The sequence below is a fragment of the Eurosta solidaginis genome, chromosome 5 (genome assembly GCF_040869045.1).
Source record: "Eurosta solidaginis isolate ZX-2024a chromosome 5, ASM4086904v1, whole genome shotgun sequence".
In the NCBI taxonomy this organism is placed as follows: Eukaryota; Metazoa; Arthropoda; class Insecta; order Diptera; family Tephritidae; genus Eurosta; species Eurosta solidaginis.
Genome location: NC_090323.1, coordinates 187,506,506 through 187,531,078, shown reverse-complemented (window position 1 = coordinate 187,531,078; position 24,573 = coordinate 187,506,506). Strand labels below are relative to the sequence as shown.

The 24,573-nt window shown below is 36.3% G+C and overlaps 1 protein-coding gene across 27 annotated transcripts in view; it reads right to left on the bottom strand.

Annotated features, from left to right (window-relative positions):
* The window catches only part of LOC137251880 (supervillin-like), a 505,292-nt gene that overhangs the window by 341,756 nt on the left and 138,963 nt on the right, over positions 1–24,573 (bottom strand). For 26 of the 27 annotated variants that reach the window (XM_067786812.1, XM_067786789.1, XM_067786791.1 and 23 more), the window contains one exon: positions 8,188–8,313. The exons of the other annotated variant lie outside the window; for it this stretch is intronic. In XM_067786812.1, coding sequence (XP_067642913.1) covers positions 8,188–8,313 — 126 coding nt within the window. The remainder of the gene's footprint in view (positions 1–8,187; positions 8,314–24,573) is intronic. 27 annotated transcript variants of the gene reach the window in all.

Sequence of the window (24,573 nt, the reverse complement as noted above, 5' to 3'; positions counted from 1 at the left end):
ACATACCCAGCGTAAAAATAGTGGATTGCCTTTGCATTTATACCTCCGAGGAAGAGTATTTTTGCAACCTGTGCTTTGCTACTTTAATTGTTTCCAAAAAATTGCCGTGACTTACCATCTACCTTGCTGAGAAGCTTATCATAGTAGAAATACACCTGGAGGGTTTGTTTAACACACCACTGTCGAGGTACAACGCCGTTTATAAAAATATTTTTGCCAAAAATGTTTATAAGATCAAAAATTCGTGCTCATGTCAGCGCTTAGCAATTACTACTAATTCTCAGACCAAACTCCAGTTCAACCCAGTTCCCGCTGGTTGCAATTTATCAAAAATACTTGTCAAGTGAAAGTAAGTTTGTAATCTTTTAAGGAAGTCTGGTGTAATGCAATCCCACAATGCAAATGTCTAATCGCCATAATGTCTGTTGATAAATCCTTTCGGGCTTATCAAAACCCAAGACACAATAGAAAAGCCGCCCTTGATTCCCTGCAGGAAATGTTTACAGTGAAACGACATTATTCGCTGTTCCTAGTACGATACATTTGAACTCCAAAAAAGTACTTTGCTATAAGCATTGCTTTTGTGTGGTGTCACTGCAAATCCACCAGTAGCCTGTGCACTACATAGTCTCCATGCAGACATAAGGCGAGCTGATCATTACATCGTGCGATATTTTATCTGTCAAACTGGCTAAGGTGTTCTACATAGCATTCGATAGCACCTCTACAGCGGAGCATTCGGCGCGCTACATTCAACTAGTGAAAGAATGAGCCGCAGGATGAGAGCAAATAGTAACGTTAAAGGTCAGCTGATCACATCTTATTGTTATTTGAACGTTTAAACTTTAGATATCGTACTTTGTCTTATTCACTGTGATTCACTCTCGCTTGTGTTGCTGTTGCTGTGTTAACAGTGCTTCGCCTCATTCAATGGTTGCTACCACTCACAAACTCTCCTCAAAGTCCTCTAACGGAAGTCCAAGGAAACTGGTAGTTTCAACAGGGGCGGACCATAGGGTGATTTGTGTTAGAGACGTAGGTTCCACTTTACAATTTAAAAGATGATTGGCTCAAGAGTTTAACCCGTTACAGTATTTAGAACGAAGTTGGGCCAATGTGACTCGTCTGCTTTCTTCTTCTGCAAGAGTAGTATATTTCATATTGGTAACAGCGTTCACCGAGCGCGTCCTGCCAAAGGCGTTTGCCGATTCTGGGTGGATTTTACCTACGGCTGACGGGTGCCACACCTCATCATAATGCTTTTGTTCCCTTAACCCTTTTGAAGGAGGGGCTAGATCAAACAGTTGTCTGCTAGGGTGTCCCGGTTTGTGAGAATTTAGCAAAAACTGCCTGTTAATGTTGAGATCTTTGGCCTCACGTTTCGCTGACAATGTCACCAAATAAGGAAAATATAGTAATAACTTATCTCAAGTTTCCTTCAGGGTATATTCATTGAAAAAACACCCCTCACCACTGTACAACACAGTTTCTTCAATTTCTTCGCAGTTTCTTACTACTGCTTGGAACGTTTTTTCTCTTAATACATATGTATGTAAACATATGTCGATATTACTGCAAATGCAATTGTAATTCACTTGAAAAAAAAAATTATCACGTGGTTGATACTTCACTATAAAGATTATATATGGCAGCAAAATTTTTTTATTCTTTCTTATGTGAAATACGTTTTTTCATGTACGCACAATTTTAGATTGCAATTATTTATCCAAATGTGTGAAATTCATCAATGGCTAATCCAAAAGTTAGTATTTTATCAAACGAAAATTTTGGAAAAAAAATAACATAAATTTTAAAACACATCAAAACACAACAGAAAAATAATACAAATATCAAATTGAAAATATCGAATGACATTTGTGAGCAAGGCAAATCGAAAAGCGAAAAAATATTTGGTTAAGGTGTGTTTAGACTAGACGCTTATCAAGGACTTCTCGAGTGGTAAATAAGTATCTCAGTTTGTTTATTCCACTGTTGCAGGTGAAAGTGCCACTGAATTGTTCTGGACCAAAAAAATAAACAAAAATTCAAAATAAATCAATTTTCAGTTACAAAAAATGTATCGTGCTTAGACCTAGTTTACATATACCGAGATTAACTTCATTTTCGTACTAAACTGATAATCGGTTATTATATAACTAGATTTCCGATATGAATTCTTCCCCTCCATAATCGGTAATTATGAAAAAATTTTAAAGATGCTTATTTGTTTTTCATAGATAAAGTTCCACCCCTAGAGTGTAATCTCTAATCCGAAGCACAAAATAAAAGTTAAACGTAAAAATTTGACAGAAAATAAGATAGTTCCCAGGGATGGAACATATGTACACGTGTAGACTATCTATTGACGATTTTTTGCAGACAAAAGGCTTGTGTAAACGTGGTCTTAGAGAAACTTTCGTTGGGCGCTTTCATCGAACACCATTTTTGTTGATACGTTGCAAACATGTTTCCCTCAGTTAAGTGATCGAAAATGTGTTCTCTGAATGCCAAGTTGAGCCAAATGAAATAATTATACTTAAATTTTAAGGAAAATTACTTCTTAAATTTATGTGTTTGTTTAATGGTGTGTTCAGTTTATACTTATATTTAGGAATTCATGAGCTTAACACCGGCTTATAATAATTGAATTTCAATTATTATGTTTTCTAAGAGAAACTGAAAAGAAAGAAACATTTACTGGCATATTGCGATGGACCCATTTCGAAAACCGCCAACGTAATCATCATCAGGTAATTTTGTAATGTTATCAAAGGTTTCACCGGGATTCGAACCGTGAATCACAGCGTATGTAGCGCAAAAAATGTATGCTCAGTTATTTGACGTACCCAACCGTTGAATGGAAAAAATTATACTCAACGCTGCGTTCAGAGAATTATCACTCAACAGTTGATCAACATTTGTGTTCGCTGAAAGCGCCCATTGCATTGCAATAAATTCATCACTTAAAATAAGACTGAAGCGGTAAATTACAAAAAATAATTGAAAAATAATAAATGCATGTGAAATGTTTTTCTTTTCAAAATTATCCAATTTTCGTTTTTGCATTTCATTAGAAAACCGACAACCGGCAGTTTGATTAAAATTAAATAAATATCTACATAAGTGCATACGTAAGTGTAAACATTTACACTTGCCATATGTAACGTTAGGATGGATCGAATATAATAAAACAAAACTGACTCAATAATAGCACTGTGCACGATTTTTCAACGTTTTTCGTAAAGCCTACTAAATTCAACGACGCCGTCTCTTTTGCTAAATTGTTTATAGTTTTTTAGATAATTTGAACAATTTTATAGACAGCTCCGCAACGTAATAATAACCCACCCAGCATTTTTTGAAATTATTAATCATATTAGAGTCTTTTTCGAGTCTCCAGCATGATCAAAATAAGCATATATGCGCTCATTTTCTGATCAAAAAAGACTCCCTCGTCGGGAGAAAATGGTACCCTACGCGCGACTACACTTGGTGAGCCTCTTTTAACCTATATTTCTAATCAGTATTTAGTCTTTTTCGAGTCATATTTACAATCATTTATGAGTCTTGTGGGAATAATTTTTAAGTGTGTTTTAAAGCTTTCGCGATTCTTTCTCGAGACATTTAAGAGTCTATTTGGAATCTTATTTTAATCGTTTTTGAGATCGCTTTACATTTTGTTGTTGCTTTTTCAATAAATCATTTTTCACTCATAAGAGGGAGTCGATTTCGAGTCTTCTTTGGATCGCAGAATTGATTAAACAGTTTTTAGTCGTCAAAAGGAGTCGAAAATGTCTCATTGTGGTGATTTATACTTTAACCAATCTTCCATATGCTATATGGGAAGAAGAAAAAACTCCGATAGGTGGCGCATGGATCGAAATATTTCAAAGTCGTATTTCTAGTCCGATTTGGCGCATATTTGGAACACATATACAATACATACATGAGTAGAATACGACCTACGAAAAAATCGCAGCTACGTGGCGCAAGGATCGAGATATTAAAAATACCCGTATTTGTGGTCCGATTTGGCTCATATTTTGAACGCATATTACATACGAGAATAGAAATCGATTTGTGAAAAAAAACTCCCGCTAGGTGCGGGATGGATCGAGATATTAAAAATACTCGTATTTGTAGTTCGATTTGGCTTATATTTGGAACAAATATTACATACAGTCCGGTAGAAGTGACATCAAAATATTTTGGAGTTCGAGGAGGGACAAGCATACGTGGCGCTGAGTCGAGTAGGGTCTTTGGAAGGATTATTTATTGAGGACTTAGATTGTAACGAATTGTCAGGAAAGATTCATTGTAATAATAAGTCACTAAATGAACTAAATATAATCACAAACAAAAAAAAAAAAAAAAAATAAACATTTTTAGTTAAACGGTTTTATTGAAAACAATACTTACATTAAGTAATAGTAATACTAAACGCTAGAAAATAATTAGGTAGGTCCTAGGTACTAGTCATCACACTCCTCATCAATCTAGGGCGTTGATCATGGTACAGCCAATTTTGGAAATATTTTTATGGTTTGTCTGAAATTCGGACTTGTCGCCGTCTACTTAAATAGGAGGGTGATTTCCAAGGCCCACCCGTCACTATTAGTTTTATATTTCATTAGCTTCGTATCAAACAAATATTCACCTTTAAGTGCAAAACTTGTCAAATGACTCAATTAAAGAGGAATTTCTTAAAATTTCAATCAAAGTCAAAATGTCCCACCCGTCACTTAGGCTTGTTACTAATGTAGCTAAAATATTACACATAACTTTGTTTTAAAATTATATCTGAATAATCTATTGGACTTCCAGAATCCGTGATAGAACTTAAGTGTTTGCGATTTTCTAGGTCAAAAAAAGTGTTGTTTCGGGTGATATCTAAGGTATTCACAAAATAACATAACATGTCATATTGTGTCTATATGAAGGCTATGTTGTTCTATGCCCAGAGTTCGCCAGGATAGCCCACCTTCTAGTTGTTTGATTTGATGAAAGGACGCAAATCCACATAGAGTCGGTAAACTGTTGTCTCAATTCAGGCTCGTGAAGCCCGTTATCAGATTTCAAAGTCTGAAGGAGATAAAACAGACTTCCCATGTTACTCTTCCAAGGATCGAAACCAACTTTTCAGTTGCAGTTTGCAGCCAATGCCTCCTATCGCAACTTATTTATGGTACAACCTTGCTGAAAAAATCGCTAGCTGGTGCGTGAGTCGAGATACTTAGAAATGGGAAAGCTTGAAACTTAGACCATAGGTCAGTAGGCGAAGGCAATAATTAAGCTAAAACATTTAGGTTCTTCAACCAAAATCTGAAATAGAACATTCTGAAATAATATGATATACATATTAGAGCTTACGATTTCTCGAACATGTTCGAGAAGAGATTTCTCGCGAGATTCTCGAATTACTCGTAAGGCTCGCGAGATTCTCGAATCTCGAATTACTCGTAAGGCTCGTGAGATTTTCGAATCTCGAATCACTCTTAAGGCTCGGGAGATTTTCGAATCTCGAATTACTCGTGAGGCTTGCGAGCTTCTCGACATTCAACTTCATCGATTCATTGGCTGTTTTATATAGAGCTTACGATTTCTTCTGAAGCACAAGCCAAAATGTCCGCAAAACCACAAGTAAAAAACCCCGAAATGTATAGAATATTGCCAATGCAGCGACTGAATTGAAAGTCGAGAAGATCGCGAGTATTACGAGAAATTCGAGATTCGAGAATCTCGCGAGAAGCCGTGTTCTTGATGTCTCGTTGAAAAATAAAATAATGTGAACAAAATTATATGTACATATAATAAATATGTTTTGAGTCATTGAAACAATATAATCAACAAAAAAGTCACAAGTAAAAAAAAAAGAAGTGTATAAATACTGTCCATACAGCGACTAAGTAAGAATGTCGAGAAGCTCGCGAGATTTTCCAAGACACGAGAATCTCGCGAGAAGTCGAGTTCTCGATTTCTCAGGTCTCGAAAATCTCGCTTGTGAAATCGTAAGCTCTAATACATATATAACTTTTCGAAAGTCTTCACTAATTAATTACTTGCAAGTAAGTTGCTATTATTATTATTATATAAAAACTAGCAGATCCGTCAGATGTTACTCTGCCCTAACTTTAGTCTATCTGCATAACTTTCTTTCTCCCTCCGTCTTTTTCCTTACTTCTTTTCGCTTTAGAGAGAGGTCCTTCCCCCGCTCTATCTATGACTATCTCTCTATCTTCATCTAACTCTAACTTTCCCTAACTCTCTTTCTTCCTCACTTTTTTTACTTTCTCTCGTAGTTCTTATTCTTCTCCATCCCTTATTCCCAGTCCCAGTACCAGTCTCAAGCTGAAAAAAAAAATTAAGCGGTTTTCCACCATATGGGTAGGAAACATAGATGTTGGCCGATTTTCAGACCTACTTAATATACTCAAAAAAATTTCATGGGAATCGGTCGGGCCGTTTCGAAGGAGTGTAACCACAAATACAGAGACAGGAGAATTTTATATATTAGAAGGAGGCATGGCACCTCCCCTACCAACCAAATATTTAATATCCAATACTTTCACAACAATTCGTGACTTTTCCGGAAAAAACCGTCCGGTTTGCTGAAAATTTGGCTCGCTACCTTATTACGTTGGGCTTTTTATTGCATACAAATATCTCATGAAAGTAGACCATGCATGGACCGATCAATTAAAAAAATCGTTTTTACTGTCCCATTTGCTTAAATGAAACATTGTATCCTCATAGGCAATATTTTACCTATATTAACTTTTGGTATACTTTTTCTCCCGATAATAGAAAATGCAGATTAGAAGATGATGGGGAAGAGCTAGCGGAATAGAGCGAGGTTTAGGGTTACAGTCAGGGAAGAGAGAAAGCTGGAGAATGAAAGGAGAGGTGGGCAATATAAATGTTTTAAAAATATGTAGGTAGACCAAAGATCGTCAGGACAAAGTCAGGCAATATTTTCTAGGCCACCTATGTTTCTAACAACTTGGGGGTATATGGCCCCTATTCACCCCTAACTTAAAACGGGAAGAAAAAAAAGCTCAAACGTGCAATTTTCTGTACGAGCCCGTTTCATGGAATATACCGGGTTACTCTGTTGCAAGGAAGCGTACTAATTTTGTTGTTCTTTGTTATAAGAACCAAATTGTTCATAACTTTGAAAAAATTAGTCAATTTAATATTTAATTTAATCTTTGAAATAGAAACGATCTATCCTAATATGCATTGCATAGTAAATTTTGTTTGTGTAATTATTGATATGCATGAGCATTTCGTACGCCACATTGGCTGTATGGTTAATTTATGAATTAATAACAAACCCAGAAATGAGAAGAAAAAACAAAACCAGAAGAAGAAATTACATACTTAATTTTCTGCACCTTTATATGTGTGTGTGTGTAGCTTTGAATTCATGCGAAATCAATGCATTATTGCTTAAGTAATACGATACATACATACATACATATGTAATAATAAGTATAGTAGTATTAATAAATAGTAAGTAGAAAAAAAAATACAACAACAGCGCAACAAATATATGCATACACAGCATGCGCAACAACAACAACGTGCGTGGTTATTAAAAAAAAATTATAAATTTCAGTAACATATTCATGGCAAAAAATTATTGAAATCAATTCGCAATCAAATTAAAACAAAAAAAAAAAAAAACAATTAAAAAAAAATATATAATGTAGCACGCATTGCATTCAGTTAATATTATTTAGTATATATGTAAGTATGTACATATGAAATATATAGCCGCATATTTTTTTAATCAATTTTCTTTGTTTCGCATTAAGCAAACAAATTATAATGAAAGTAATATGCAAATTTTAATAAAAAAAAAGAAATGACATTCGAAATCAAAGAAATTCGAAATTATAAACGTTTCAATTTCGAATTACATAAGCAAAACAATGAATAATGTATTAAGTTAAATTCGAACATAAACGAACAACAAACAACTGCATTCAAAGCGCCAAAACGTCGACATTGGTTATTATGATATTTATGGTGATTATGATTGCGTGTTATGATGATAATAATGGATTGGTTGGTTTAAATAATAAGAGGATTTGGGATTTTGGGTTTTTCTTATGAAGATGTAATATAAAATTGACACACTTTTGTTTGTGTCACATTTCCGTTACTCTCTTTTTTTGCACTCACCAATTTCCTCGTCTGTTCTGGGCGGATTTTGTGGCGTTGTATTCGGTTCGTCGTTGCTGTTTAGGCTGCTACTCATTATCGGTGGTGTGGAGAGCATAGCAGACGTTGGCGAAAACTGTGGCAGTGCTGTGGAGGAGAAAAAATTAAATATTTAAATAATCAGTTAAAGGATGTGCGTAAGATTAGTATACAAATCTATGAGCTTACATTTCTTAAGAAGGAAAGTAGACCCTACGCTATAGTTAAGTATAACAAAAAAATAATAATTAAAAAAAATTTTAAGTTAAACGGTTTTATTGAAAACAATACTTACATGAAGTAGTAATAATACTAAAAGCTAGAAAACAATTAGGTAGGTCCTAGGTACTAGTCATCACACTCCTCATCAATCTAGGGCGTTGATCAGACAATTAAATAAAAGCGTTGGACGAGTCAAATTTCTATTGGTCATATATAAGACCAACTGAACCTTAATCAGGTTATGCTACGCCTCACATTTTTAGAAATTTGACGCGCCCAACGCTTTTATTTGTCTGATCAACGCCCTAGATTGATGAGGAGTGTGATGACTAGTACCTAGGACCTACCTAATTATTTTCTAGCTTTTAGTATTATTATTACTTCATGTTAGTATTGTTTTCAATAAAACCGTTTAACTTAAAATTTTTTTTTAATTATTTTATTTTCAAGTTTTTAGTCTTTATTTAATTGCCTATTATTTCTCATTCTATTTAGTTCATTTAGTGACTTATTATTATAAGGGCTCTTTCCTAACAATTTGTTACAATCTAATTCCTCAATTCCAAAGACTTCACTCGACTCTGCGCCACGTATGCTTGTCCCTCCTCCAACTCCAAAATATTTTGATGTCACTTCTACCGACTGTATGTAATATTTGTTCCAAATAAGAGCCAAATCGGACATCATAAGTCGCTTTCTATTCATATACATATGTATTATGTGTTCCAAGTATGGATCAAATCAGACCACAACTACGATTTTTTTGAATATCTCGATCTTTGCGCCACCTAGCGGCGTTTTTTTTATAGGTCGCTTTCTATTCTTGTATGTATTATCTATGTGTTCCAAATATGGGCAAAATCGAACCACAAATACGATTTTTGTGAATATCTCGATCTTTGCGCCACCTAGCGGCAATTCTTTTTCATAGGTCGCTTTCTATCCTTGTATGTATTATGTGTTCCAAATATGAGCCAAATCGGACCAAAAATACGATTTTTGTGAATATATCGATATTTGCGCCACCTAGCGGCGATTTTTTTTTCATAGGTCGCTTTCTATTCTTGTATGTATTATGTGTTCCAAATATGAGCCAAATCGGACCACAAATAAGATTTTTGTGAATATTTCGATCCTTGCGCCACCTAGCGGCGATTTTTATACTCAGTTGAGCAGAGCTCACAGAGTATATTAAGTTTGATTGGATAACGGTTGGTTGTACATATATAAAGGAATCGAGATAGATATAGACTTCCATATATCAAGATAATCAGGATCGAAAAAAAATTTGATTGAGCCATGTCCGTCCGTCCGTCCGTTAACACGATAACTTGAGTAAATTTTGAGGTATCTTGATAACATTTGGTATGTAGGTTCCTGAGCACTCATCTCAGATCGCTATTTAAAATGAACGATATCGGACTATAACCACGCCCACTTTTTCGATATCGAAAATTTCGAAAAACCGAAAAATTGCGATAATTCATTACAAAAGAGAGATAAAGTGACGAAACTTGGTAGATGAGTTGAACTTATGACGCAGAATAGAAAATTAGTAAAATTTTGGACATGGGGCGTGGCACCGCCCACTTTTAAAAGAAGGTAATTTAAAACTTTTGCAAGCTGTAATTTGGCAGTCGTTGAAGATATCATGATGAAATTTGGCAGGAACGTTACTCCTATTACTATATGTACGCTTAATAAAAATTAGCAAAATTTTTTTTTAAAGTAAAATTTTAACAAAAAAATTAATATCTTTACAGTATATAAGTAAATTATGTCAACATTCAACTCCAGTAATGATATAGTGCAACAAAATACAAAAATAAAAGAAAATTTCAAAATGGATGTGGCTCCGCCCTTTTTCATTTAATTTGTCTAGGATACTTTTAACGCCATAAGTCGAACAAAAATTAACCAATCCTTTTGAAATTTTGTAGGGGCATAGATTTCATGACGATAACTCCTTCTGTGAAAATGGGCGAAATCGGTTGATGCCACGCCCAGTTTTTATACACAGTCGTCCGTCTGTCCTTCCGCATGGCCGTTAACACGATAACTTGAGCAAAAATCGACATATCTTTAATGAACTTAGATCACGTGCTTACTTTAACTCACTTTATCTTGGTATGAAAAATGAACGAAATCCGACTACGACCACGCCCACTTTTTCGATATCGGTAATTACGAAAAATGAAAAAAAATGCCATAATTCTATACCAAATACGAAAAAAGGGATGAAACATGGTAAGGTAATTGGAATGTTTTATTGAAGCTTTAGAAAAAACTTTATAAAATGATTGTGACACCTACCATATTAAGTAGAAGAAAATGAAAAAGTTCTGCAGGGCGAAATAAAAAACCCTTAAAATCTTGGCAGGTATTACATATATAAATAAATAAGCGGTATCCAACAGATGATGTTCTGGGTCACCCTGGTCCACATTTTGGTCGATATCTGGAAAACGCCTTCACATATACAACTACCACCACTCCCTTTTAAAACTCTCATAAATACCTTTAATTTGATACCCATATCGTACAAACTCATTCTAGAGTCACCCCTGGTCCACCTTTATGTCGATATCTCGAAAAGGCGTTCACCTATAGAACTAAGGCCCACTCCCTTTTAAAATACTCATTAACTCCTTTCGTTTGATACCCATATTGCACAAACGAGTTCTAGAGTCACCCCTGGCCCACCTTTATGGCGATATCTCGAAACGGCGTCCACCTATGGAACTAAGGATTACTCCCTTTTAAAATACTCATTAACACCTTTCTTTTGATACCCATATTGTACAAACAAATTCTAGAGTCACCCCTGGTCCACCTTTATGGCGATATTTCGAAAATGCGACCACCTATACAACAACCACCACTCCCTTTTAAAACCCTCATTACTTACTTACTTACTTAATTGGCGCTTAACCGTCTAAACGGTTATGGCCGTCCAACAAGGCGCGCCAGTCGCTCCTTCGCTCCGCCAACCGGCGCCAATTGGTCACACCAAGGGAGTTTAAATCGTTTTCCACCTGGTCCTTCCAACGGAGTGGGGGCCGCTCATCATTAAATCTTCTTCGGTACTCGCCATCGCCAACGCGTAGAGGTCCATAAATCTTTCGAAGAACTTTTCTCTCGAACACTCCCAAAGCCGCTTCATCTGCTGTTGCCATGGTCCATGCTTCTGCCCCATATAGCAGGACGGGTACGATAAGTGACTTGTAGAGTATGACTTTACTTTTCAATTGCCTACCTAGTCAAAAGTAGCATTTATTGGCAAGATTGATTCTTCGCTGGATTTCAGTGCTGATGTTGTTGCTAGTGTTGATGCTGGTTCCCAAATAAACGAAGTCTTTTACTATTTTGAAATTATGGCTGCCAACAGTAGCGTGGTTGCCAAGGCGCATATGCGCTGACTCTTTGCTCGATGACAGCAGGTACTTCGTTTTGCCCTCATTCACCATCAAACCCATCTTTACCGCTTCTTTTTCCAGCTTGGAGTAAGCAGAACTAACAGCGCGGGTGTTTAGGCCGATGATATCAATGTCATCAGCATATGCCAGTAATTGCACGCTTTTATAGTATATTGTTCCAGTGCGGTTAAGTTCTGCAGCTAGTATAATTTTCTCCAGCATCAAATTAAAGAAATCGCACGATAGGGGGTCACCCTGTCTGAAACCTCGTTTAGTTTCGAACGGCTCGGAGAGGTCCTTCCCAATTCTGACTGAGCTGATGGTGTTGCTCAACGTCATTTTGCACAGCCGTATAAGTTTTGCGGGGAAACCAAATTCAGACATAGCGGCATATAGGCAGCTCCTTTTCGTGCTGTCGAAGGCGGCTTTAAAGTCGACGAAGAGGTGATATGTGTCGATTCTCTTTTCACGGGTTTTTTCCAAGATTTGGCGCATTGTGAAAATCTGGTCGATGGTAGATTTACCAGGTCTGAAGCCGCACTGATAAGGTCCAATCAGCCGGTTCACGGTGGGCTTCAATCTTTCGCACAATACACTTGAAAGGACCTTATATGCGATATTAAGAAGGCTGATTCCACGATAGTTGGTGCATTTTGCAGTATCCCCCTTCTTGTGGACTGGGCAAAGAACACTTAGATTCCAACCGTCGGGCATGCTTTCGTCCGCCCATATTTTGCTAAGAAGCTGCTGCATGCGCCTTACCAACTCCTCGCCGCCGAACTTGAATAGCTCCGCAGGCAATCCATCAGCGCCCACGGCCTTGTTGTTTTTCAATCTGGTTATTGCTATTCTAACTTCGTCATAATCGGGCGGGGGACATATATTCCATCATCATCGATTGCGGGATCGGGTTCTTCATCTCTGCGCGGTGAATTGCTGCCTCCATTTAGGAGAGCAGAGAAGTGTTCCCTCCATAATCTAAGCACTCTCTGGACATCAGTTACAAGGTCGCCGTTTTCATTCCTACAGGAGTTTGCCCCGGTCTTAAAACCTTCCGTCTGTCGCCGTATTTTTTGGTAGAATATTCGGGCGTTATTCCTGGTGGCTAGCAGCTCAAGCTCCTCGCACTCACGCCTTTCTGCTTCTGCTTTTTTCTTCCTGAAAAGGCGTCTCGCTTCCCTTTTCAACTCACGATAGCGTTCACACACTCCTCTTGTCGCGCTCGCTTTTAACGTAGCCCTGTAGGCAGCGTCTTTTCTTTCGGTTGCAACGCGGCATTCTTCATCATATCAGTTGTTTTTTCGTGGCCGCCGGTAACCAATTTTTTCCTCGGCGGCAGTACGAAGTGCTTTGGAGATATGCTCCCACTGCTCCTGTATTCCTTCAGGATGAGTTGTGCCCTCAGAGAGCAGGTGTGAGAGTCGAGTTGCGAAATCATTGGCAGTCTGTTGTGATTGAAGCTTTTCGACGTCTAGCTTTCCTTGTGTTTTTTGTTCCTTGTTTTTAGCCGCGTTGAGGCGGGTGCGTATTTTGGCTGCAACGAGATAATGGTCCGAATCGATGTTAGGTCTTCGGATCGTGCGCACATCTAAAACACTGGAGGCATGCCGTCCGTCTATCACAACGTGATCGATCTGATTGCGAGTATTTCGATCAGGAGACAGCCATGTAGCTTGATGTATCTTTTTATGCATGAACCTCGTGCTTGATATGACCATGTTTCGAGCACCGGCAAAGTCAATCAGCCTCAGTCCGTTAGGAGAAGTTTCATTGAGTAGGCTGAACTTTCCGACTGTAGGGCCAAAAACACCTTCTTTGCCCACCCTGGCGATAAAGTCGCCAAGCACGACTTTTATATCATGACGGGGGCAGCGCTCGTATGTGCGTTCTAATTGTTCATAAAAAGTGTCTTTCACCTCATCGTCTTTCTCCTCTGTCGGCGCATGGGCGCAGATGAATGATATATTACAAAATTTTGCTTTTATTCGGATAGCGGCGAGACGCTCGTCCACAGGCGTGAACGCCAGCACTTGGCGACAAAGTCTCTCTCCCACCACGAATCCGACGCCGAAACTGCGCTTTTTCGCATGGCCACTCCAATATATGTCACAATTTTTGATCTTCTTTCTTCCTTGCTTCGTCCAACGCATTTCTTGGATGGCGGTGATGTCAGATTTTGCTTTGACGAGGACATCAACCAGCCGGGCATCTGCACCAATCCCATTCAGGGAGCGGACGTTCCAGGTGCATGCCCTCAATTCATTGTCCTTCAAACGTTTGCCATGGTCGTCATCAATAGAGAGTGTATTTATCCGAGGCTTGTTGTCATTAATACCTTTAATTTGATACCCATAACGTACAAACACATTCTAGAGTCACCCCTGGTCCACCTTTATGGCGATATTTCGAAACGGCGTCCACCTATAGAACTAAGGCCCGCTCCCTTTTAAAATACTCATCAACACCTTTAATTTGATACCCATATCGTACAAACATATTATAAAGTCACCCCTGGTCCACCTTTATGGCGATATCTCGAAAAGGCGAACACCTATAGAACGAAGGCCCACTCCCTTTTAAAAATACTCATTAACACCTTTCATTTGATACCCATATCGTACTAACAAAGTCTAGAGTCAACCCTGATCCACCTTTATGGCTATATCCCTAAATGGCGTCCACCTATAGAACTATGACCCACGCCCTCATAAAATACTCTTTAATACCTTTCATTTGATACACATGTCATACAAACACATTCCAGGGTTTCCCTCGGTTAATTTTCCTACATGGTTGTTTTCCCTTATGTTGTCACCATAGCTCTCAACTGAGTATGTAATGTTCGGTTACACCCGAACTTAACCTTCCTTACTTGTTTCTCTTATTATTGCATTGTCATCGGGTTCTGAACTATATTCCAAGTTTCAAGCTTGTAGCTTATCGGGAAGTTACTTAAATTTCAATTACAAAACTCGTTCACAACGGCCGTGCATGCGGCCGTGCGACCTTGCCTGTCAAGTCAAGCTAAATAAAACCGTCTAAAACCCGGCATGTTCAAGTTCGAATGCAAGAAACTGTATTTACTCAACCGGGAGCTTTCATCGTACAGTTCATTTATTTTCAGTTTTTACACTTAGGCCCGGTTCTTCAGCTAAGCTTAAACCAAGTTTGCTTAAACTCTGGTGAAATATAAACTACAGATAACTTTTTCAGTCGCTGTTTAAGGACGCCTTTGTGGTAGGCTTTTATGTACGGTAAACTTGGTTTTTTATTATCTAGAAAATTTGTAGATACAGCAACAGCTGGATTTTGTATACCCAACAAACATGGAAAGAAATTTCTCCAGCCTTAGAGAAATATATATCTAGTTCTGGATTTAATATTCAACATCATTCTCCAATTATTCTTATATGAGCTTTGAAGTTGATATCCAACATCATTCTACAACAACTATCAAACCTTTAAGAGGTTAGGTCAGGTTGAACTGGACAGTCCATGAGGACCTCGCATAGACTGAATGAGTCCGTAGTGTTACCAGAAGTTTGTCTTAACGACCAAACTGAAAAACCCTATCAAAAACCAGGGCCTATGTTATAAAATAACTCCGTCCTCTTGGCAAATACTAAAAGCTTCCTAGGACTTAAGCATGCATGCCAATGAACGTAAATAACAAATAGTTTAACCCTGCCAGATCGGCTCTGCTTAAACATAAGTTAAAGAAGACTGAAAAAACTGCAGAATAGGTTTAAGCGTAGTTTAACTGATAAACTGAGTTGAAGTTGTATTGAAAAAGCGGGCCCTAGTATTAACTTAATTGGGCGTGTTTATAAAACGATCTTCCTCAATCTTATTAGAAATATACCCTCTATTGCGAGTGTCGACTATTTCTCGATCAAATTTTTATACTCAGCGTGCTTTACACACAGGGTATATTAACTTTGATTGGATAATGGTTGGTTGTACAGGTATAAAGGAATCGAGATAGACATAGACTTCCATATATCAAAATCATCAGTGTCGAAAAAAAATTTGATTGAGCCATGTCCGTCCGTCTGTCCGTTAACACGATAACTTAATTAAATATTGAGATATCTTCACGAAATAGGATGATAACCACGCTCACTTCTTATATATATAACATTTTGGAAAACACAAATAACCTGATTATTTAGTAAATAATACACCTAGAATGTTGAAATTTGAAGTGTGGACTGATATTGAGACTCTTGATAAAAATTTGAAATTTTTTTTTAAAATGGGCGTGGCACCGCCCTTGCCTTTACTATAAGGAATGCTTTGAAGAAATATTAACGAAATCGGTTAAGGACCACGCCCACTTTTGCAAAAAAGATTTTAAAAAGGGTCGTGGACTAATAAAATAAGCTATATCTTTGCAAAAAAGGGCTTTATATCAATGGTATTTCATTTCCCAAATGGATTTATAACAATAAATAGGAAAAAACTTCAAATTTGAAAAAATGGGCGTGGCACGGCCCGTTTTATGACTAAGCAATTTTCTATGCTTCGGGAGCGATAACTCGAAGAAAATTTAACGGATCGTTATAAAATTGGGAATACATATTTTCCTTATAGCAGAAAATATTTGTAGTAAAAATGGACGGGATCGGTTAAAGCCCACGGCAACTTAGATATAAAACAAGTTTAAAAGGATCGTAGGCTAGAATAATAAGCTATAACTTAGCAAAAAATAGTTTTGAATCAATGACATTTCACTTATCAAGTTTTAGTGTAAGAGGAAATGGGGAGAAATTTTTCTTTTAAACGGGCGGTGTTATGTAGAAAAGTAATTTATCTGAAATTAAATGTGCAATTGAAGCTCACGCTGAGTATATAATGTTCGGTTACACCCGAACTTAGACACCTTTGCTTGTTTCCATTTAATTATGTTATTGGGCATATTAACTGAATAATGTTTGGCCTATTCTACACAGTAAGCTTATTCGAAACAGATTTCAAAACTTTTTCCATTTTTCGTTGTATGAAAAATATTTTTTATCCAATATAAAGATAATCGATAATCGCTCAGCGGTCTACTTACTACTGCGATCGACACTTGCAATAGGGGGAATTGTCTATTATATTTTTCTACGAATCCTTCAAAAATCTTGTAAATAGAAGTTTGTGTGGCCTTGAACCGATTTCATCCAGGAACATTAAGGGTTATAAGAGAACTACATGTACGCTAATGTGTCTTCTAGTAATGGCTCTCGAAACGTGACAGCATGCTTGGTCAAGAAAGCGACGATGCCACGCCTATTTTGAAAAGTCTTCATCTTTTTACAATCCCTGTTGTGATAGCACGTCTGAAGTAAAATAACATTGATATAAGGTTATTATTCGCAAAGATGTCGGTTATTATTCGCGACTATAATCCTTTTAAAAATCGTTTATATAAAAGCGATCGTGGTCCTCAACTTATTTCGTAAATTTTTTTTCAGGCACATTACCTGTTATAACAAAATTATGGTTGACAAGTTATTTATTTATTATCAATACTATCTGTGCTATGCTTTTTCATTCTAATTCAGCTCACAGACGAAATTTAGTTATATGTGACCCAGTCTATGAAAAGGTGGCTTATGACTCAAACAATTTTTTCCACTTTTTTCTGGTTTCGATAGTTTTTGAGACGCTATTTCACATGGTGAAAACTAGAAAGTCCTAACTTGCTTAGAAGTGTACTAAAAATGTAGAGAAAGAAAAGCACAAATGAAAGACGATGAAGCCTTTGGTTCCTTCGATGCCACTTTGGTGGCAGGTGAAACATCCTCAGACTTTTTTGATAGCATTTTTATCGATGGCAATGGAGCCAAAATATCGGTCAGAAACTGGTTTGTGCTTGACCTTTTGGGCATGGCTGTTCATAATGCAAAAGAAAAACTACTAAGAACTGAAGAAATGCATTGTTTATCTTTAACAGCTGTTTCTCGCAATTTCTTTTTTGAGTTATAAGCCACCTTTTCATAGACCGGGTCACATATATTGTTTATATATTAGACTGGGTCGATTTATTAACCGATATCGAGCCATCAATTTTTCGATAGGTTTTGGGCTCAGGAAAAAAAGTTGGACTACGCATACCCAAAAAAATTATTTTTCAGCCAGCGAAAAATATTTTTTTTTTCAAAAAACTGTTATCGCCAACGTTTTGAGCTTTGCTCAGCTGAGTACAATAATCCCAAATCAATCTTAGACACTGCATAATATTCCATTTTGAAAGTTTCTCACCATTTGCCTTTCCTCATTACTTTCTTCTTCAATTTCATATCCTTCTGCCTCGTTCTCTCTCGCTCTTACTTTTCACTCCTTCCTCTTGCATCTTTTCTATTCCCTTTCAATTTCTCTTTAACTGCCCCCTTAACTTTTCACATCCTTTCTGTCTTTAAATTCGCTTTCCCCTTCTGCCCTTTTTTATCTCCTTACTTTCAGCCTTTGCCTTCATCACTCTCTCTTTTCGGCTTCCTGCCCTCGCTCTTTCCCTTTTTAGTCTGTTCGACTTCTTCGCCGTTTTTCAACAATCTTTCTTCCTTCTTCTCCTCTCTTCTTTTCGCTATCCTAAACCCACCCGCTTTCTACCTTTCAGCTCCTCACTCGTTTATCATCTCTTTTTTCACTTCCTCTCCTTGTACCCTTTCTTTTCACTCCTCTTCATCTTGCTCTCATGTTTCTCTCTCATATCCTCACTTTCCACATTTTCTTTTTGTTCCTCTCCTCTTGCTCTACATGTTCCTCCCTCCCACCCTCACTTTCCACCTTCCCTCTGTCGTTTTCCTTAAAGAATCGCTTCCCTGTTCAAATATCGCTTCTCCCTCTTTCCCTTCTCCTTTTATTTTTTCGCTTATCCTGCTACATTTTCTCTCTCATCTCCTCTACATCTCCTTTTTCATGGCCACATGCGTTGCTCATTATTATTATAAAAACCTTGATGAAAATATCTATTATAGTTTGGGAGTTACTAGTCTTTTGTTCTGTCCTCAAGCCCGACGAGAGGGGGGCCGGAGGGGGTCATTTACCCCGGGACCGGGCTTTGGAGGGGCCCGGGAATCTCAAAATGCTATCCAAGCTTTTTGCTTACAGAAAATAAACAAACCACACCTTTAATCACATTTCGTAGATAGCAATCATTTTAATTTCAACAATTTTTAAAAATCTCTTAACGTGTGTGCACCCCGCATAAGGTGTTGTTGGTTTTTGGCGTCGGCTTGAAGGATAAAGTTGAATTCGTTTTCTGTTTTAGCAGTAAAATTCGGTATGATGCAAATTCACATTTCCTATTTTTATGAATGTGAAGAGAACGAGACGATCAACGACGATCACGAGACTGATTTCAAAAACAACACCTTTTTGGTGACAGTTAATTGGGTTATTGTAGGTATTATCGAACGATTTGCTGTCATGAAAAATTTGAAGAACGCCTTTCGTTTTTGTGGCAATTTGGATACATGGATGAAGTTTCAATACGAGAAAATGCTTTCAATTTGTCAGCAAATATAATTTAAACGTTTCCTAGAGTTTAGGAGATGAAATGTTCGACTTGAAGCACATTTACTCAGCAAATTTTAACGAAAATCTGTCACCATTTGAATTGTTGAATGCTATCTGTGCTCTGAATCTGGCTACAACTTTTCCTAACATTTGTGTTGCTCTACGTACTTTTTCCACCATACCTGTTACAGAACCTAGTTATGAACATTCCTTCAGTGTTCTTGCAAGGATAAAGAACTAGCATCGAACGTGTTCAACTCAAGAACGCCTTACAGGGCTTGGCATGCTCTGTATTGAAGCACCAACAGCGAGACAGTTCGATTTTGACACTATCATAGATAATTTCGCAGCTGTAAAGGCCAGGAAAGCTCACTTGTGTTAATTAAACTCTTTTAATATACTACCAAAAATATTTGTATTGGAATTTAAAGAAATTTATTTCCTACAATTAATGCAATATTTAAATAAAACTCTATTTGTAATAAACTGTACTTATTTTTTCACTAGTTTTCACACCTCTATTCACCAATTTTTAAAGTGTAATATTTCTCGCAATCAATATAGTCATTTGTTTTCTACAAATATAGGTATTAATACTTTACGAAGAATATGTATATTAGGGTGGGTTGATTTGTATGGACGAAAGTTAACCGATATCGCGCCATCGATTTTTCGATAGGATTTGGGTTCAGGAAAAAAAAGTTCCACTACGCATATCCAAAGAAATTATGTTCGAGCCTGCGAAATTTCATTTGTTTGACTTTTTTTCGACTCTTATTTTTAAGTTTTTTTTTTCATGACCTACTAAAAAAATTTTCTTTTTTTTTTTTTCAAAAAAAATGTTATCGCCAACGATTTTAGCGGACATTTTTTGGTCGGACAGGGTATACATGAAAATTTTACAATCGAACATGAAAAAACCTTAAACATCAAAGTCGAAAAAAAGTCAAAAAAATTAAATTTCGCAGGCTCGAAAATAATTTTTTTGGGTATGCGTAGTGGAACTTTTTTTTACTGAGCCCAAATCCTATTGAAAAATCGATGACGCGATATCGGTTAATAAATCGACCCAGTGTAATGTATATTTCTATGTAAACATATTTACTCATATGTTGATCTGTATGAATCTGTAGATAAATTAAAGTTCGTAACTATATATTCATTGAATATAATATACATACATGTATCCATGTACATACATTAGACTGAACATATTTTGTATGAAAAAATTTTAAGTTTAAAAAAAAGCTGTACCGCCCCCTCAAATTATTCCTTTGCATGTAGGTAATAGAATTCCAAACTCTTGGGCGGATAACTTCAGGTTAAGGCGTGGCACATTTTCATTGAAAATTCCCAGAATCGGGTTTTTTGTAATTTTCGAGAGCCATGCCCAACAAAACCTTTTAAAAAGTTGTTAATATGCTATTTCTCTTCTAAAGTGTATTTATAACAATTAAATGAATGGAAATGCTTTGGGTACCATTTCTGAAGCCATAACTCGAAGACCGTTTGACGTAACTTAAACATTTTTAAATGGGTGTGGCAGAAGAATTGACCTACTGTGAAGAAACTCTTTACACTTATTTCCTGTACGAAGAGGAGTACTTCTTATAAAAGACACCCAAAATCATTAAATAAACCCCTCTCCATTCTCTAAGGCAGTGGTCGTCAGCTAGTTAAATAATGATTCGCGCTCACTTCACACATATTAGCCATTATCCAGTGAGCTTTATAGCTCCGTATCCCTCTCAATTCTCACGGAAATGCATTGGATCATTGGAAGAATGTAGAAATAGAGGTCGTGATATATACAAATATATAAGTTAGCAGATATCGCCGTTGTGTTTCATTTAAAACATGCCAAGCAGCGACATCTATTTTTGAAAAAGGATGTTTATTAAAGGCAGCACTGCCAAATTAAAGACAAGAAATTTACAATTTTTTGAGTTGATGGCGAATAAGGACAAAACAAAATACCGACCGTCATCGAGGAAAGTCAGCCAAAATTTTCAAATAGTAAAGGACTTCGTTTATTTCGAACCAGCACTAACACAAGCAAAAACATCAGTTCTGAATCACTATTGCATATAAATGCTACTTAGGACAAGGTAGGCAATTGAAAAAGAAAGTCCTTTCTCGGTAAATGAAAATCATGCTCTACAAGTCACTTATCGCAACCATCCTGCTATACGTTGCAGAAGCATGGAACATGACAACAGCAGATGAAGCGACTCTGGGAGTGTCGAGAGAAAAGTTCTTCGAAAAATTTACGGACCACTACGCGTTGGCGATGGCGAGTACCGAAGAAAATTTAGTTATGACTGTACGAACTTTGCGTACACATCAACATAATCCAGCGAATTATAATGCAGTGGCTACGCTGGGCGATTTTATTAGAAATATTCATATTTATAAAAAATAACGATATAGACTTTTTTCACAATATTTCAATTCTTCCAGTAATGGCAATCGAAACGCAGAATAATGAGTGGCCGAAGAAGGAGTGGTGAAACACGTATTTTAAATATTTTAGTTTCTTAAATTTCTTGTTATTATGGTATTTTGAAAGTAAAATACGATTGATATAAAGATTTTTTTCTCAAAGATAATATCTTTTACATTGGTCTATGATTCTTTATTAAAAAAAAAAATGTTTACAAAATAGGCGTGGTCCTTAACCATGTGGGAGAAATATGTGTAAGGGATTTTGACTTGATACGTCAATTGGTCTTCCGAAACGTTGGAAAATGCTTGATTGAAAAATGGAGAGTGCCACGAAATGTGCAAAAATTGTTTTCTTTTTCATTTTCTTGTTATAAATACACTATAAGTAAATCAGCATTACAACTTTTAATAAGATTTTGTCGGGCATTCTTTCGAAAATTAAAAAAAAATGTGTTTGGGCAGTTTCAATGGGAATGTGCCACGTCTTAAGCTGGTGTAATCTGCCCAGGAGTTGTGATATTTATTACTTACATACAAAGGAATAAATTCTGGGGGCGGTACAGTCTTTGCGCAAAACAATTTTTAAGACCACTCTAATGTACATATACGTTTAAATATACATGTATATACAAATCCATATACATAAATATGTATAAGATGGTGATAAATTAGAAACTGTCGAAATATTCGTAAAAACGATAATAATTTATGAATCTAAATAATCCTTGTAGCCACCATTTCACATATTTCTCTAATCCGTTTAACCAATTCAGAGCTATTGCGATTTAAAAAATTGATTTCGATCACGGATGGTATAACACGGTACGGGCCCTGATAGGTTATTTTGTATGCGAGAAAACCCTGCTTGGAAGCACTGAGTTGGGAGGGAAAGATGAACGAAGAGTTGAACTCACTCCTTTGCTCTCCAAATTAGAGTCAGTTCTCGCGAAACATATAGCAAGCATTTCAAGCCGCAAACGAGGACAAATTGACACCGTGCCCTGTACTAAAATACAAGTACTTATTACTCTCTAATGTCCACGAAACCAAGCCATTAGCACATAATTAAGATATTAATGACAAATTTATGTATGTAGGTACATAAGTTTGCACATATCTTGGGAAAAGTAGCTCGTAAAAGTAACAATTTCACCCACTTTTTTGCAGCAAGTACTGTTTTGCGAAAAAAAGTCCATAAATAGATACATATGTATGTATGTCTGCGTAAGTTCGAGTACCTTCTAATTCACATTTAAACTAATGGGAAAACAAGTAATGTGTGTAAATATCATCCAGTTTCGCAAGTTTTAGAAGTAGTGTATTTTCATTTCTTTCAAAAAAAAAAAAAAATGGCGAACTGTCCCAAATCAGGTACCTACACTTGAGAGAAAAAAATTAGCAGCAAATATGATTCATCAGTTATTCTTTTTTCATTTATTTTCCTTAATTAAAAAACAAGTTTTAATGAACACTAGGAAATAAAAACACTTAAATAAAATGAGGAAAACAATTCCTAAAAAGATGTTTTCCTCAATTTAGGAAAATTTCAATTTAATGAGTAACATTTTTTTTATTTTTGTCTAGAAGTCTTCATTTGAGGGAGTTCAACTTTTTCAATTAAGTATACTTGATTGAATAGTAGGAAATTATTCTGTATTTAATTAGCGAGACATGCACATATTGCTTTATAAAATTTTTTGTTATTGATATTAGAGAAAAATTACAAAGTTTACAAACGGCCATGGTTACTAGAACATGTTTCTGAATTTCACTTTCATCAGCTAGCTTCTCGGGAGCTGAGTATTGAGCTCGAAATCGCCAACATTCATACTTTATACTTATTATTCTATATGTAATCAAGGAAAAAAATTAGTTTTAATTTTTAAGAAAATTACTTGTCCATTTTTTTTTTTCCATAACGAAATACCATATACCATTTTTCCTTATTTTCATACCTATTTTCTCGTTTTAAGACATTTTTTCTTGAGTTGAGAACTATTTAAACAAATTTCCAAAAATTTTGCTAAAATAGTTCGAGAAGTTCTCTAAAATCTTCATGAAAATTGCGAAATTTTAATGATCACCAAAGTCAAAATAGTTTTCGAAAAATTTAGAATATTTAAAAAAATATAAAATTTTAGGTGAAAAAAGTGAAAATTGGAAATTTTAATTTTGCAAAAGCGTGCACTTTGTAACACTTAAATGAATCAAAGCACAAAACTGTATACTCAATAAGTTTCCTGAAATTCTAAATAAATTTTCTAAAATTTTCAAAAACGTATTAAGATCTCTCGAATTTTAAATTTTTTCGAAATTCGTTGACATAGATTTAGTTAAATTTTATTTTAAAATAAACGAAAGTAAGAAAATAACTGACAAAATGTGTTGCAATTTTTTACTCACTGGTATACCTGTGCTTGTGGCGGCCGTCGTGGTGTGGTGGAAGTGTGATCCGCCTACCACACCCAAGATCCTGGGTTCATGTCCCGGACAAAGCAAAGTTAAAAAATTTAGAAACAAGTTTTTTCAATGTGAAAAGAAGTTTTTCTAAGCGGGGTCGCCCCTCGGCAGTGATTTGGCCAACATATCTGTGAATATATCTACCATCAAAAGCTTCTCACTGAAAACTCATCTGTCTTGCAGATGCCGTTCGGAGTCGGAAAAATTAAAAGGAGGACGGCGCAAATTGGAAGAGAAGCTCGGTCTAAAATGTCTTCGGAAATTATCGCGCCATACAATTATTTTTATTTTATCGTGTGCTTGTACTTAAAAACTATTG